This window comes from Coturnix japonica, chromosome 1 (genome assembly GCF_001577835.2).
Source record: "Coturnix japonica isolate 7356 chromosome 1, Coturnix japonica 2.1, whole genome shotgun sequence".
NCBI lineage: Eukaryota > Metazoa > Chordata > Aves > Galliformes > Phasianidae > Coturnix > Coturnix japonica.
In genome coordinates this window covers 128,349,394-128,366,850 of record NC_029516.1, presented here as the reverse complement: position 1 = coordinate 128,366,850, position 17,457 = coordinate 128,349,394, and the positions used below count along the sequence as shown (strand labels likewise).

General features: G+C 36.5%; 1 protein-coding gene across 1 annotated transcript; it reads right to left on the bottom strand.

The window, feature by feature from the left end:
• Positions 1 to 6,945: 6,945 nt before the first annotated feature.
• Positions 6,946 to 16,658, bottom strand: SLC10A2 (solute carrier family 10 member 2). Its single transcript, XM_015851460.2, has 6 exons — positions 16,177 to 16,658; positions 12,856 to 12,974; positions 11,579 to 11,667; positions 9,421 to 9,596; positions 8,476 to 8,633; positions 6,946 to 7,358 (listed from the first exon to the last, which is right to left on the bottom strand). The coding sequence occupies exons 1-6, from the start codon at positions 16,620 to 16,622 to the stop codon at positions 7,225 to 7,227; spliced, it is 1,122 nt and encodes a 373-aa protein (XP_015706946.1). The 5' UTR covers positions 16,623 to 16,658; the 3' UTR covers positions 6,946 to 7,224.
• Positions 16,659 to 17,457: the final 799 nt, after the last annotated feature.

Sequence of the window (17,457 nt, the reverse complement as noted above, 5' to 3'; positions counted from 1 at the left end):
GTCTGTGCCCATGAAAGGAGCATTGCCGCTTGTCTTTGGGATCAGAGACTTTCTGACTTATTTATTAGCACAGGTGCAGCCTAAAATCACAGTTCTGCTGTTGTGTTAGCATGGATTTGTGCAGACTACTCTTTCCACAAAAGCTGAAGTAATGGATGGAAATCTGCTTCTTGTCTGGAGAAAGGTAAGTGTTGAAAACTAAGTGCAAAGTGCAGGATTGGTTCATCTTCCTTGACCAGATCTACTTGACTCCTCACCACCCACCCCGTGTGATTGCATGGCACATTTCTGGTAGGTGTCTGCAAAGACCATGAGAAAGATTTGTTATTTCTGAGTGAACGATCTCTAATGGGCAGTCTGATTGTATTCCAGTGGTACTCTAAGTAACATCAGTGATCCTGGTACTGTAAATGGTCCAACTGTCTTATGCTTTCTCACTGTAAATGTACTTTATGTATCAAATGGGTGCTGTGGAAAAATTCTGGAAAATGAAATGGAGTGGGTGAGGTGATATAGAATGTAAAGGTCATCAGGGTGATGACTTCTATAGACAACTACATATCTCTTCATAAAATAGTTTTCTCTGAGCTTTCTCCTGTTACTCCTCATAATACATTATTCATTTCACTAGATGCTACTCTAGTGAATCTCTCTACTCAGCTGTTATTTCCAGACTGAGTGATTTTTCCTTTCCTTGCCTTTCAATAGGCAAAATATCAGTAAGCAGATTGTACTTTTCCTTAGATGTAACAGTTTCTGGAAATGATTGCACAGACACAAGAAATGAGGAGCTACAGCTAACTCTGTAATGGCAGAAGCAGGTGCTGGGAAAAAAGGGTGTAAGAGACAAGGGCTCATATCTCCACAGCTTCCAGAAGTTATTTAAGGATATTCTAAGCTGTGACTTGTACATCAAGCATCATATTAAATTGCCAGCAATGAAAATCTGGCCCATGAATTAGTTTTTCTTCCCTTCTTTCAGGTCTATTTTTTGCACATGAATTTTGTTCATTTTAAAATTGATCCCTGGACATTCTGAAACCTGAAATATGTCTTCACCTCCATAAGCTGTGTGTTTTCCTCTGTTTCCACAGTAGGTGCACTTTTATGGAAAATTGGTCCATATCGGCTGTGGGCTATTTTATGAGTTCTGGGTATATTTTTAAAGAAAGAGCCTATGTGGAAAGAATTTGTGTTCTACCTACAGCAGATTTACTACTGACATTAGAAACACATCAGCAGCACAGCCTGTAACCCTGACATTTTCATTAATCCCTCGTAGTTAATTCCACTTGTGGGGAATTAATTGTACCATCAAATTATTTAAACAGGGACTTACCATCTTAGTATGACCTGCTTACATTTATTTGGAATTCAGATGGAGGAAAGTGGCTTTTAAAAACTGTGATGAAATCTCCCAAATGAGTAATACATAAACTCATTGCAGAAGAAGGAGACAGAAGGTCTGCAGTCATATTTAAAATAATATATCAGATTACCTAAATGATATCTGATCAGCATATCTAATCAGTGTATCTGAAGCAATTAAATTACCTCTGTAAAACATCAGGCAAAGTTAAATTTGTGTAAGATAGAAACACTGAGTATGTGATTATAAATATTTCTCACTGTTATGAACATTTGCAGTGAATAAAAAGGCACGTACTAGCTGTGTGTGCTCTAAGGAAAGGGAACTTATCTGATTGCTTGGAAAACAATGTACTTTTCCATAAGAGTATCTAAGATATGTTGTAACTAGGGGATATGGACACCATTTATAAGAACTGATCAGCTCCCCGTTTTGATCAGTAAGATTTTTGTTCATTATTGAGATTTCTCTCTTTTGGCTGTTTAGAGGTATTTGCTGTTATTGCAATACATTTCTAAACCAAATTGTTTTAGAAAGGCAAATTCCAGTCCTCATAGCTAAATCTCCATAAAACTGATGTCCAAAGGACAAAGATCTTAGTCTCAATTTACTATTTCTATAGCTGAGTGTTCTTAAATCAACCTCATTATTTGAGGGAGGAGGCTGATTTATGTCCTTTTGAATGTTATTGGCAACACAGTTTTGCAGTGATTCATTTTAAGTCTTTTATGAGCAAGTAGAGATACCACTAATACATTTTTATATATTGTTTGTTTACACACACATAGTTTTGTGTGTTCTTACAGAATTTTATTCCTTGCCCTTTGTCCTTGTTTCAGATGGGACAGAGTTGGTTGACTTTCTTCACAGCGTCAGGTATGTTGCTGTGTTTTGGCTCTGGGAGAAAAACAGTGTTGATAACACGTCGATGCTTTCATTGTTGCTGAGCTGTTCTGCACAGAGCCAAGGACATTTCAGCTTCTTGTACTGTCCTGTCAGTGAAGAGGGATGAAGGGACACAAGGGTGGGGGACAGAACCAGAACCACTGACCTAAAATGGCCAGAGCGACATTCCATAACGTATGAAATCATGTGGAAAAAAACTTGGGGAGTTGTTTGGGGAGAGGGGTGCTGCTCAAGGACTGGCAGTATGTCTGTCAGCCAGTGGTGAGTAATTGCACACTGTATACATTGTTAAGTTGGCATATATTATCATTTCTGTTATTATTTTCATGTTCTCTTCCTTTTCTGTCTTATTAGATTTTATCTCAACCAATGAGTTCTACTTTGTTTTTGTTTATGTTTTTAATTATTTTTTTAATTTTTTTTCCCTAGTTCTCTCTCCCATCCCACTGGGAATGGGGAATGAGAAAATGTCTTTGTGGTGCTGAGCTGCTGTTGGTTAAACCACAATACTCTTCCAAAGTTTTATGCAACTGTCCAGGACATCTCATGTTACACTGGATGCCTATGTTCAGGAAACATTGTAGCTGATTCTGTGTAATGCCTTTGTTTCCAGAATTCCTCCCATACTTATCTGAGTGAATGAAAGGTGTGATGGCTTTCTCTCCACAGATGTTTATCTTTTTCTACTGACAGTACTAACTCATGTTTTCAGGGAAGAATGAAAGTTGACAATGGAAAATTACTTGTATACAGCTAAATTTAATGGAAACTGAAATGAGATAGATAGTAATATCATTCCACAGCACATAGCTAATTATGAAAACATATTCAGACTTCTTCATGGCTTTCAACTATCCATCATCTACCATTTCAGTTTGATGACTGGCAACTATCATGACAACTAACTGTTGGGTTTTGATTTGATGTTTTCACTTAATTTAGTGTTCAGCGTAACTGAGATATTACTGCTTCTGAAACAAAATATATATTCCATAGCAAGCAGAAGCAGTTTTTCTTGTGTTGGTGATCAGTTTTGGCTCAGAACATTTAGACAGTCTTGCTTACTTGCAATTTGGTTGTACTTCTGCATTGTACTTTTGCACAATATTTGTTTTAATTCTGGATGAGAGCAACTGATACGGTTAATCTGGGAAAAACAGGAGCATTATTGTAAAGTATTGAGTAGCAAAGGTCTGTGCTTTCAGAGATAAAGAGTATTGATTACTGTTTTAGGTTTGCATCAAGTGTTTGCATCATTGATTGACTGGGCCAAAAGAAAGTAAGTTCACCTGTCTTTTACAAGGCTGACAAAAACAACAATGATTAGCAGAGTTGATAATTATGTTTCTTGAACATCATAACCTGATTAGTCTGAAGCAACAAACACATTTAACTTCAATTGCAAATCAATTTACTTGTTAATTCTATTCAAATTGTACTCTCTTATGACTAAGACAGCACACTTTGTGGTATAATCACTTCTTCTACATGTCTTTTTGGTCAGCTGAAAAATTGTATGTTCACAGGAGATTAAAATCATTATATTCTACTGCCTAGTTTTCCTTCTTTTTTTTTTTTTTTTTTCTCCTTTCCTTTCCTACTTTCCTGGTTAAAGAAAACATACTGGATGCTTAAGAGGTTTTATGCATAAAACAGATGCATTTAATTTAATCTATTTTGTTAAATCTGATAGTAAAAAAAAAAAAAAAGATGCATTTAGTCAGACCACTTAAATCTGCTTTATGTATAGAGAGAGAGAGACAGTTCCAGAGAATAACTCATCCTATAACAGATACGCGAGACAGAGGGCTTGATTAATTTTGATGGTCCCTCCTTTTCTTTGATGGCTGGAGAGCATATCTTTTTTCTCAGATTTACAGCTACAAACTTTGGCTTGGAGTGTATAATCGTTGAATCTTCACAGACCTTATACCACCAGTCATGGGATGAAATAGACAATTAATTCGAATACCTTTTGAATTTTGGTGTATGCTTATCCTTAGATATACTTCACTTCATTTTTCCTGCAATGGTTTGAGATCCAGAACTGCAGAATAGTTAGAACATGAATGACTATGTAAAAGTGGACTCACTGTGTTAACCTAGAACCTGCTGAGACATCAGTATAATTTTCAACCTGAATTGATAAGTGCATGATTACCAGCATGTGTAAGCATTAACTGGATCTGTTAGTCTGAACATCACTGCTTGATGCTTCTTAATTGCACATCCTGCGATGCCTCATCAACAGGCTGTTTCAATGGATAGAAATAATGTTGCCTAAGTGGTACTGCCCTTCTTTGAAAGGATTTTCATATTGAAGAATGTGGGAGGAGATGATGCAGAGTGAATTAAATCATTTGACCTTTGTAAACTGGGCTCTTACTTTTGCTGATGTAAAATAATCTGCAACTGCAAGGTTGGAGGCCACTAGCATCCTTTAATGGAGAAGCTCACATCTCAACATTCATAGGGATGACAGCAAAAGAACCATAACATCTTTCTGGAGATCTATGGAGAAAGAACACAGCTTCTCCAAAAGTTCTTGTGAGACAGTTCAGACCAGTTGCATTACTGATGGACATTGATGCTGCCCAGCCTCCTGCAGCTGGCTATTTAGTAGCTGTCATGTCAATGCAACCCTGCCTCTGGCAACATTAATAAGCCATGGAGATTTTTCTTTTAACTATTACGTGCTCTAGAGCCATTGGTTGGTCAAAATATTGGAGCTGGATTTACTTCACACAAAACTTGGAACATTCAATTCTCACTGCAATTCATTGCAATGACTGTAGAAACTAAAACCTCCAGGCTTCATCTGGGGCCTTAAGTGCACATACACAGTGCACATTAAAAAATACATATCAAATATGGCATCAGATGTCTTGTGTTCATTTAAACTTCATCACTACTAAACACAGTCATTTTACACATAATCTGAGATATTTTTGTTACATCTCACAGCCATAAACTTTGTCTGTATGTTAAGATTTAGTCTCAGTTCTTTCCACCACAAATTACTCCAGTGGGCAAAATTATAAATAGTTTCTGACTTTATTCAGTTCAATGTTTATACAGTTGCTTTAAATACATAGACATACATAGTATAAGCAAGGCAGACTACTATTCTTCAATACAATTTTAAATTCTCCCTTAAAAATACACAGAAGCATTGGGGTTCAGCATGGGGAATGAGTAGCAGTTTGTTGCAAGAATGACTTTACTCCAACTAAAATCTGCTGCCCATTTTTAGATGGAAACAGAATAAAGACAATAGACTTCTTATCACAAATATTACAAATAGCAGCTTATTCTTTTCTCAGTGAAAGTGGTGTTTCACATCTGTGATTCCTCCATAGAAGAATTCACAACATTTTCCTGTTTGTTCTATAAAATAATAACACACCTAGCTATGTGCCATCTTCCACTAAGGGTTGAAATCCTCCTTGGAGGCATGATCGTTCTGAACTTAACCTGAAAGCAAAGCAGCTTCAAGCCTCTCCAAACTCAGGAACATTTCAAGATCCTTTCTCTCACATATGGTATATAAAAATAATTTATCCTTTGTTTAATATTGGGCACATTTCTGCAGCAGTGGAAAGCTACACGTCTGGAACTTAAATTCCACAATTTCAGTTGTGTTTGTAGAAAACCTGCCATTTCAACTCATAACACCTCAGAAGGTCCACTTGAATATGACAAAGAGGTGTATAGTTTCCATGTGTTGACAGTTGGCTCACTCTTGAAGTTTTTGGTCAGCCAAGCTCTCACTTATTTCATCTGAAGTTCTCTGGATGTTTTCTTTGCATAAGAGCTACAAGGACTAATGTTACTGAATGTATTCACAAAAAATTACAGCTGAAAAAAATTTACTGTACTATTTCTCTCAAAATTATGTTATTTCTTCACATACTTAAGACAGTTTTCCATATGTGCCCTTGAATTTTCAGAGACAAATAATGTATATTTACATCCAATTATGTTGGTTTATGGTTTATATAATTAAGATTTCACAGTCATTAACTACGTTAGTGTCTTCAAATCATAAACATGCAGTTAAGTCCAAACTTGCTGAGTTTATACAGCCACAGAAATATATGGCTATCAGCTATATTATCAAGTATAAAGGATATACTATATGACTCTCAGCTACTCTTGATAGTACAACTCTCAAAACCCAGCTTGCTTTTCTGTATGTAGCTGTCACTGAAATGGCCTTAGACTTATCTCCTAAACTTTATCTCTCTACTCATATTTCTTGCACCTAAAGATCCAGACTGAAGATGCAAAGCCATTACTTTTCATTAATCCAAGAAAAAAAGGAGTCCTAAGGGTACTTTGCATTTGTGAAACTTATAGCTTTAGAAGAAATTAATGCTTCAAGCAAATAGTACAGTGGAATAACTTTAGCTTGACCAGACTGACCTAAATGAAACTTCATTTCATTACTAGCTTGTTTCAATTTCATGGTTGATTCATGTTCAGTGGAAGTCTTCCAGCTTTATCAGATCTTCCTCATCAACTCCTATTGCTTCTCAGGCACTTTTAGAAGATTTATCTTTGTTTGGGGCAAGGGCTGAGACTAGATGGATCATGATCCAGAATCTGTAAAAAAAATATCTGCTTCTTCTTCTTCTTCTTCTTTTTTTTTAAGCAATGGCCCAACTTTATTCTTTCCTTCTTTACAGAAACCAAAATAATACATTAAATATTTTAAGGAATTATATTTAAAAAGAAATGTTGAAATTGTGGTAGAAACCATGTTGAAAATCAAAGCAGAGATTTTTTATAAGTTAATCATTTTGAAGTATCACTGTCCAGTATCAGCAGAACTCCATTTTTTTGCTAAATATTTAGCAAAAATATAAAGCAACAGCATCTGAAAACAAGCTTTAAGTAAACCATGTGTCTTCTATCTTTTCAGCTGGTTGGAACAGAGAGGTAATTGACTATTTTATCTCGTCCGATACAAATCCTCCATTTTCTTTAGCATGTGATGAAATTGATTTAGAATCATCTTTTTCTTCTGTTTTCTCAACGTCTGCATTCGTTTTGACACAGCGTTTTATATAAACACGGTAGCCTGGAAATTTAATATTAAATGAAATTTTTATAACAGTGATCTGAAAAACACTGTATTTGCATGTAAGCATACAGCATTTTATTACTTTATGTTGCTAAAATATTCCAATAACTCAATACAATTTATTTAAAGCCAGATTTAATTATTCTATGTCAGCAACTCTTATCACTAAAGAAGTATATTTAGAAAATAATAAAGAGAATATATATATATATTCAGAATATATATATATATTTACGCTTGACTGCTTTTTTGTTCCTGTTGAAAGTGCTGCCTTTCTTTCTTGGGAAACCTTTGGGCTATTGGCTGGATCTGTGGCACTCATTCTTCTACACAAATCTTGTTTGGCAGAAACTAAGACAAAGTGAGGAAAAACAGTTCTTCCATACTCATGCAATTGCCAGCTATAGAGGTAAAATCTGGGGCTATAGCTCCCAAGGTTGTGTCCCTGGGACAGTGCTCTAGATGCCTGGTAAGATGGCTCACTTGTGACTGGGAGCTAAAAAGTCCCAGCTAGTTCTGGGGGTGAACAAAAGTGATAAAGTCTCAATCCTCAGTAGGTTAGTTGTGTACTTGTAGTGCAATGAGTGTGAGGTGCATGCAGGAGTAAAAAGGGACTTTATAGCTGAAAATTTCCTTTCTGATATTAGCTATGAAGCTAATCTTTCTCTTGATGGAGAATCAGCTTATTCAGGAGAATAAGCTTATGCATGCTTTTCAAAATTTTGAGCTTACAGAGGTCAGACATCTTGGAGTGGTAGAGGGCTCTAGAGGAAGATACATTTGCCTTTCTTCAGGAAAGGGTAAAAACAAATCTCTGCCCAATCTCTGACACCTCTGTAGTCAGCTGTAGGTGACAGAGATAGCTTCCCTTGTTCTGAAAAGTAAAGGGCCTTCCAAATCTTAAACTGATCCTTCTATTGTCCCAGTTACACACTGGACACAGCACAGTGGTGATGAACAATGATTATTTGAGTCATTATTAAGTTAACTGTTTTCCATTTGATTATTTTCCTCTCTCAACTGTATGTTCTTGTTTTCTGCACATTGACAGAAAATTGGGCTGGTGATGATAGCAATGATAATAATGTTCTAATAGAAAATATCTATACTTTACCTGCTAAAATCATTAGTGCAAACAACAGCTGGAAAATGCTGTAGATGAGTGGGAAAGTAAACATCAGTTCAAGTTGTTCAGGGCTGAAGGAGAGCTGTACTATTGTTGAACACAGCTGAGTGTTTTGCATGCCTGTTTCCAGAGACACGGTACGACATCTAAAGGGAATAACACAATGACAACTGTGAAATAGCATTCTGCGGATTCCTCTTCTTTAATAGGTATTTGCAAAATCAGGAACCACATAGATAAATTAAAAAATAGCATTCCTCAGCTTACAACTGATAGAATTTTTAGAACCAGAACACATGCAATTTAGGTCAATTAAGCAATTGCAGAGGAATATTATATTCTATAGTCAACACTACTTATTGTAAAATCATAGAATATCCTAAGTTGGAAGGAATCCACAAAGGTTATTAAGTTCAACTTCTGGCTCCACACAGGACCACCCAAAATTCAAACCACGCATATGAAATGCTCCTTGAATTCTGTAAGCTTGAGGCTGTGACCCTTGGGAGCCTGTTTCAGTGCCCAGCCACCTTCTCATTGAAGAACCTTTTCCTGGTATCCAATCTGAAACTTTACTCTTCCTCTCTTTTGCAACAATAATCTAAATTTTAGGCTGCTGTTTCTTCATGAGAAGTTTTACTTGCTTCAGCCCATTTGCTTGTTAGATCTGTTCTGCTCACTTCCTTTGACATGCAAGACATGGGCACACATGGGTAAGACAGAAGGAAATACTAGTAATAATCCATAGATAAAAATGTAAACATTAAAAGTTCTATTTACATGCTGTACACTAGAAACAATTTGAGGAATGAGTGATCTGTTGCAAAATGATTATTTAGGAAACATTCTCAGCATTGACTATTGCCTTAAATAGAATCTTCCTTCTCAGGTGAAATAAGGCTATAAGTCTATGTCAGAGAGAAATCTCTGTACCTGCTCCAAGACAGACCAGCGAGACGAGCCAGAAAGAATCCCAAAGAATAGCCAGCTGCTGGAAATATTGTACCAATGATCCATAATTTAGGTGTGATAACCCATGAGCCTTTGTAGAGTATTCCCCCAACTACAGCAGTGACGACAATGAGAACTGCTCCCACTATGGAACCAACCTGTTAGAAAATAAGAGACTTCAATGAAATTTTGTGACAACAAACACAATGTCAAACATACCTTTGAATGTCTTGTAACTGAGCCACTGAAACATCTTATTAAACATAAAGCTAAATATTTTCCACCACCTAATTCATGGGAAACAGACAGAATAGATTACTTCAATTTTCCCAAAAATAGAGCTGTACAATGTACTTCAAAGTGTGACTACAGACAGATCAAAGCTCAGCTAAAACTAAACATTAGAAACTTCAGAGCTGTGACATTGATGAGGAATAACTCAGAGGTTAGATTTTTCCCAGAATTATTGGGACAATAGTAGTCTAAAAGCTGGGGCTTAGCATAGTGTATGCTAATAAGATGCTAGATTGTTGGTTCCAGGAAATTATTTGTCAACTGAAGGAATAAATAGTTATTGTGGCTGAAAATATTGTGTATGAGAACTGGCTGTAAGCTTATATGCATTTCTATATAGGCACAGTCACTGAGTTAATCTTATTTTCTGTGGCTGAACCTACGGAGATCCTCACTGCTTCTTGCCAAGGTAAAGGATAACATATTCTCTTCTCAATATTCAGTTTATCTCAATATCTCATTATGGTATACATTGCAAGAGATCTCACCAGCAGATATCTATGCTTAAGTGAAGGAGAAATCCATTTCTCAGCTAAAAGGTATATTCTTATTGAACTAGTTTCATCAATCTTTGACTAAATCTTTTTAAGGGCACTGAGTCAACAAGTGCTTTTGTTTGACCAAGAGATTAACTACATACACCTAGGAAAAAGAAACACAGTCTAGCCATGACAAGCTATTCTGTTTCACATTGTCTTTGTGCTCTTATCTCCCATTTCTCACTATCTGGACCTTAATCTGACAGGTACGATTCAATCTTTGCTTGATGCTTCATTGTATATTATCAAGCAAATTGGCAGTGGAATCTACTGTGGGTTGCTCATCCACTCAGTACAAATGACAATGAAATTGTGTTTTGCTGAAGGAGTAAGTAGAGTATCTCCTCATGTTAACTCAAGTCCATAACTTCCCCTTAACTGATTATGCAGGAACAGCACCATTTTGAAATCATCTCTCATGTTCTTAAGTAAGCTGTGGATGCATTTAAAAAGAATAACAGGATAAAGAAAAAAATCATGAAAATTAGTTGGACTTAAAAGGACCTTATTTGCATTCCATAATTTCTGAGCTGATAGCAGAAAAAGAATAATAAAATATGGGTAGAATAACCACTTGTCAGGTTATTTTTGTTTTAGAAAATGTAGAAAATATTTATATTAATATAGGGTAGTCAACAAAGGCCAAAGGTTCTTGGCATATCTGAGAATCACTTTGAACTGAGAAGGAAAATATTCAGAATGATTAATTTTCTGTTAACATAAAATGTAGATAAGGTATTACTATTACTATTTTGGTAAGGTCTGTTTTTGCCAAAAATCATAGATTCAGTGCTCCTGAATCTCTTGCAAATATAGTTGAACTTTCTGAATAGTTTTCTTAGATTTTTTAAACATTGGAACATTTTCAACACACATATAAATGCATATTTAAATCAACTTCACACTCAAAATTGCCAAAAAATGATAAATTGGTTTAAAAGGAGAATTGTTTTTGCTCGACTCAGATTGTCCTCATTTTGCACTATTTTGAAGAAAAAATTCCATTTGACTCGAATGATTTTCCTTCCAATTTTCAGCTTACATTATAAACTGAACTCAGTTGCTTGCATAGTTCTAGCCAAAAATAAAAGCATGCTCTTTGGTGATGGCTTCTAATAATGTGTACAACTCATGCATGTTTGTGCAGGGGGAAAGCAATACATTTCTGCAGTGTCTCATTTCTTTTCTGGTGAAAACTCCAAGGCTGTCAAATACGAATACTGTGAGTAGTAATATGTTGCTTAAGTGTGGCTACCTATTCCATAATTTGTCTATAATTACCAATGCTTCTGCAGCATAAATCCTACCTTAAGTATCTTTTTTGCTTTACTGGGCCATTTGTGATTAACAAATACTCCAACTGAAACAGGAACTACAAGAGCTACCAGTGAAATTCCTGTAAAAAAGAAAAGGGGAAAGATAAATCCACATATCATGTAGGAGTTCATGATGGGAGCAGGCACTGTGAGAATCAGCTGGAGTTGCAGAACAAGCCTGTGGTGGATGTTTCAGGTACACAAACCCCAGCACATACACACTATACACACTATACCCACACCTACCCATTTGCTTTTCTACAGTCTGTTATATTTGGCAACCTGTTGAAGTAATTGCCATTCAGCTGAGCTATGTGCTCATTCACCTGAAACAAAAAGGCAGACAGAAATTTGAGCACACTAATCACCACTATCCTGTGATGGGTGTAGCTATATTAAATGTTCACTTTGTCTGCAGGTGTTTCGCTACTGTACCAAATCAACAAATGGTTTAGAGCTTCTTTTGTTTTGTCCTTCTTTCTCCAGCATGATTTTTAAAAGCACAAGCAATATGTGTGTGTATATATATATATTTACATATATATATATATATACAAGCAATATATATATATATATATATTTCCAGGACAACGAGAATTGAAATTGAGGAATATGAAAGTGACTCTGCTGGCTTTGTTAGATAACTGCAACATGGAACTGAACTTGATAAGCACTGAGGTTACAGTTCTGCAAAGCACTGGAGCATATATTTCTAAATACTCTGACTATTTTCTCTTTGTAGCTGGATGAGATTTCTGACAGGAAGTCAAATGAAGCCACTCCTGGTGGTGTAGATTGTAGCTTTTCAATGAGACTCAGCAGTTTTAATCACTTGCTTAATTATCCACATGCGCTTAAGTACTTTGCCAGATATGGCGTCAGCTCTTAGCTCTTTGCAGGATTGTGCCTGAAAGCTGTTACCGATGCTTTCATCCAGGGAAAGTAGCTATTTCTGTATGAATTATTCTTATCCCAGTACCACACAGGTTTCCAAACCATTTAAAAAGAAAAGAATGCATGAACTTGTGAAAAATCCTTGTACTGTGTTTATTATGACATAAAGCATTTGATCCAAAGAGCTGTGGATGACTTGAAGCCGTCCAGATACCTAATTCCCATCAAAATCACTGAAAAGTAGGAAAATACATAGTTTTTAAATGTCTGAGGTAATTTCTTCTTGCCTCTGTAGGATGGTTATGGTGTAAGAGTTGCTTTTACTAAAAGGAAAATAAAGGAGAATCAGAAGAAGTGTGGTTCGCTTGACTTACCAATGCTGTCATAGGGGAGTATAATTGCATCAGAATCGGTCCACATCTTGGTATAAACAAAAAGACAGAGTGGCATCATCCCCATTGCAAGAAGTGTGGAGCAAGTTGTCATGCTGATGCTGCAAAAAATGGGTTTAAGTGACTATTTGTCTCACATTAATCTATGCTGTCTTCATTTCCTTATTATGACTTAACAACTTATGAAGAGAGAAACAAGAAATGCTGCTGGCTACAGTCATTTATCCATATGTCAAGTCAGAAAAAAAAGCTAAATGCAAATAATTGTTCCATCTGAAAAAAAAAAAAAAATTAAAAACCACAAATACCAGCATGTTCTGTAGACATGAAACAGTAAGTTTCAGTGCACTGAATAGAACAATAAATTTCAGTTCAAACTAAGAATTAGAGTGGCAAACATCAGGAAGGGCTGCTGGCAAGTCTATGTGTGTGCTGACTGGCTGGCCTCTGAGAGGGCAGCAATTTGGATCAATTGCCGTTTTCCATTTCACTATCAGTTCTGGAGTATTTTAGAATTTCAGTCCAAAGCCAAAGCACAAACAAAAACATTCATTATCTAGGAAGTACAACATAATAAATTTCCCTTTTCTGGCTTTTCCTGCCCTATGCCAAAGAGTAGGTACTGATAATTACCATTTGAAGCTGAGTGTAAGTATTGTTGCTTACTTGGTTTGTTTAAAAATGTTAAAATATAAAGTCTTAGAATCATAGAATGGCTTGGGTTGGAAGCGACCTTTAAGATCATCTAGTTCCAACCCCCATTCTACAGGCAGAGACACCCCACACTAGATCAAGTTTCTCAAAGCCTTATCCAGCCTGGCCTTGAATGCTTCCAGGGTTGGAGCACCTTGCTGGGCAACCTGTTCCAAGTCTTGAATCCGCTGAGCCTGGCATACTTTTTAGAAAAATGAACATTCTGCTGGATGATGGAAGACAGTGTAAGACAGCTAAAAAGACAGACAGAAATGGAGGATATTGTCAGATTTTTTTCTGAGTAGTGTAGGTAAAATGTTGCCTTCAAAGGTAAAAATGACAGAAGGTTTTACTTGGGAGACTTTGGAAACTTCCTCATGAGCCTCCCTTCTGATTGCTCTTTGATGTAGTTTAACCTCATAATAGAAGCTACAGATACACAAACTGGATAAGTTCAGAGAGATCTGGAAGAATTCATACAGAAACTACAGAAATATCTGTTTTAGTTTTGGTTCCTTTGACTCCCTGCTTCAGTGTTGTTGGATGTAGTTATGTAGTAGACTTTGGAAAGAGAATTCTTATACACAAAGGAAAAAGAGCTTTGACTCAGGTCTGTTCAAGTCCAACTGGATAAAAGAGCTCATGTTTCCTGTGTCTATATTTCCTACATATTCTTACAGTCTCAGTATCTACATCCTTCTACAAAGGCTGCTTATTCGCTAGCCCCAATCCCTGTGCTTGCTCCCTGAAGAGCTATGGAGAAGAAACAGTAACACAGAAGAAGTTGTTCTTATGAGTTAGCAAGAAATGTCAAAAACATGTGTCCTTATGGGAAACTTCAGAGGACATCATCTGAGTCTGAGCTACTAAGAAGGGTACAAAACCTCATACTTCACCTTCCAATGACTACACAAATAGTAGAAAATTAATTTTTGCTCTAACTTATGGTTATATTGCACTAGGAAGTGTTGGAGCAGTACTGTAGATAATAGCAATGGCTTATTATATGCAAAGATAAAATATCAGTTAGTTAAGAGCAGAACTTAGTCTGATATGCTGTGCTGGCTCCAGAAACCAGTCAAGTTACTTGTACTGTTATTCTAACAATACTGAAGATGCATCACTTGCTGTACCTCCTGTTTCCTCTAGACCTTGAATAATTGTGAAAATGTAGTGATCAAAAGACTTTGAAATCTTAAGGTAAAGGCTTTTGCCTAAAGAATAATATTTTGTATGTGTTTCCAATTTACCTCACCTTCTGCCACCATCATGAGTTATAAATTCTACTCATAGCACCATCAATTATGATTCCTAATATACGGACCTGACAAGGAACAGTTTAGCTCAATGTATTCTTCCAAGGAAAGATTAGGATGGAATTTAAGACTTGTGCTGGATGTCTTTTTATCTATGTTTTCTTAGGCCTGCATTCAATGAAATAAAATGTCTTACAGTTTTTACTATCATAGGATTTTCCTCCTCAGTGAGGAAGCTGGTGATTAGCGGGGGCTGACTTCATACATAATTTGAATGCAGGCATTACATTAACACCTGTGTGTAACAGAAAAGTTCACTGTTTTCAAAGGATGGAAAAAATGTCTTATTAAAGCCACAAATATTAACATTCTTAGTCAATTTGCTCTGACTCCACATCTTTCTTACTTCTATTATTTTTTCCACTTCTAGTTCAGACTGGCATATGATAAATTGGATGAATGCTCCAATTTATGTTTCTCTGCAGGAAATGGAGAAATTATCTTGTTTATTTTAGAGCAGAGTAATCAGGATATGAAAAGAAAAAAAGATGGCTCATTTTTAAAAGCTGTTAGAGTTAATGAACGCCCCAAGAAATTTTCATCAGGAGTAGGGTGCACTTCTACAGCGTGTTTGATGTCCAAGACTGCACTACATATCCTGCATGTTTGTTTCTGAGTTTGGAGCACCCAGTCAGGGACCATTACACCTAGTCACAACGGAGTTTTTCCATAGCACCTCATGTGCTGCATTATTCAGTAGCTTTTCTCCCGTAAAAATTTCCTTCAGTTTGAAGACTTTACAGAAGGTGCCAGGAGCACATAGAAATGTCATAAGCAATTTTCTTTTGTATTAGTTCCCAAAGAGAAAGGCTGTGCCTGTCTGTTCATTGTGCAGAACACAAAAGGAGGAAAGATATTTTTCCACAAGTGGTTTCTTCTAAGAAGCATTATTTCAAAAAATTGTTACATAGCTGCTCTTTCATGCATAGGACTAGGGTTCAAAAGTTTTTTATTATATTTTTTTACTGCCCAAGGTCTTGGAGAGTTAAAATCACAAGTATGAGTCTAACTTAGTCAATGAGTCCCTAGTATGATATTTTATGAAGAATTTGAGATCTTACAGTGAAGACATTCTCTAATATTCACAGTTCTGTTATGATATCTTCCTAGTGAATTATCAAGAACTAACTATAAGTCTAGTCTGCTTATATGTACTAGAACTATAGTAACTAAATATTTCTACAAGAAGGAAGTTCCACCATACATCAAACAATACAAGAAAAGATCAGACAGTCCTTTTCAATACAAATTTACAAAAAGCCATGTAAACATTTTAGAAAACAGCTGCTCTTACCTTAGGTCCATGTCACCATCCACCCAGTAGGCGATGATGTTAGAGGCTGTGCCTCCAGGACAGCATCCCATGATCATCACCACAACGGCTTGAATAGGAAGCACACTAAAGGCCAGTGACAGCAAGAAGGCTGTGAGAGGCATAATTCCAAACTGACAGAGGAAACCCACAAAAATACCCCAGGGTCTTTTTATGTGGTGCAAGAATTTTTTAATTTCCACATTGCAACCCATGGAGAACATCACCAAAGCCAGCATGATTGTTAGAACAGTACTTAAAACTACACTCAAAGTCTGGTTAAAATCACTTTCTGGTAACACACAAGATGTGCCACTACAAATAGTAGCATTTTCTGGACAAGCTGTGGAGTTATCCACAGCTGGACAAGCTGTGGAGTTGTCCAGCAACTTGGTGTTAAAATGCCTAGAAAGTAAGTAAGCCTGCATTTCAAAATGAAGAACTGCTCAGAGTATCCAAGGCAAACTTTCAAACCCGTGTAAATGATTGTTTGTCAGCCACTCTTTTTAAATGATCCAGGAAGCAATAAAGTTCAATAAATACCTGAATGCTGTTACTATTCCTTAAGGGTTTGGCACGATGCTGATTCATATGGTTATAAAAGTTGTGCTTGCTTGAGATGGTGGTAATCAATCATTTATCCATATGATAATGAGGAATCCCACATCGAGAGAACATCTGTGTTAATATTTAAGGGTGTAAAGGAGGCTTGTGGAATAGCTAAGCACACAAAATGAAAATCACAGGAGGAAAAGAAAGTTTACACTTAATTCTTTGAATTTCTTGCATGCCTCCAGGAAAGCTGCTCATGCATGAACAGTGTGTGCATTACAAGGACGTGCAGGGCTGAAAGGAGCAACTGATACACAAGAAATCCTGGGTAGGAGCCCTGAGCAAGGATAAAAGATTCACCTTCTAAATACTACACAAGGCTGCATTTTAGGAGATTGTAAGAGCTTCTCTTTAACCACAGCAGAGCAGTCAAAGACTCAGTCCTGTTCAAGGAGTGCTGCAGGCAGAGCTGTGAAGTGTCACATCACACTATGTGCCACAGCATTCGGGTGCAAGGGTCTACTGGTTGCAGGGCGTCATACTGAATGGGATGTGATCCAAGTTTGACTGTATTTCTGGTGTGATAGAAATCATGACTAGTGTACAGTGGAAACATTCTAATTGTGTTTAGTTGCACTCTTTGTCATTCTTATCTCATTTTCCATGTAGTTCTTAAAATGGTTAGGATCCTGGCCTTGAATTTTCCTGCAG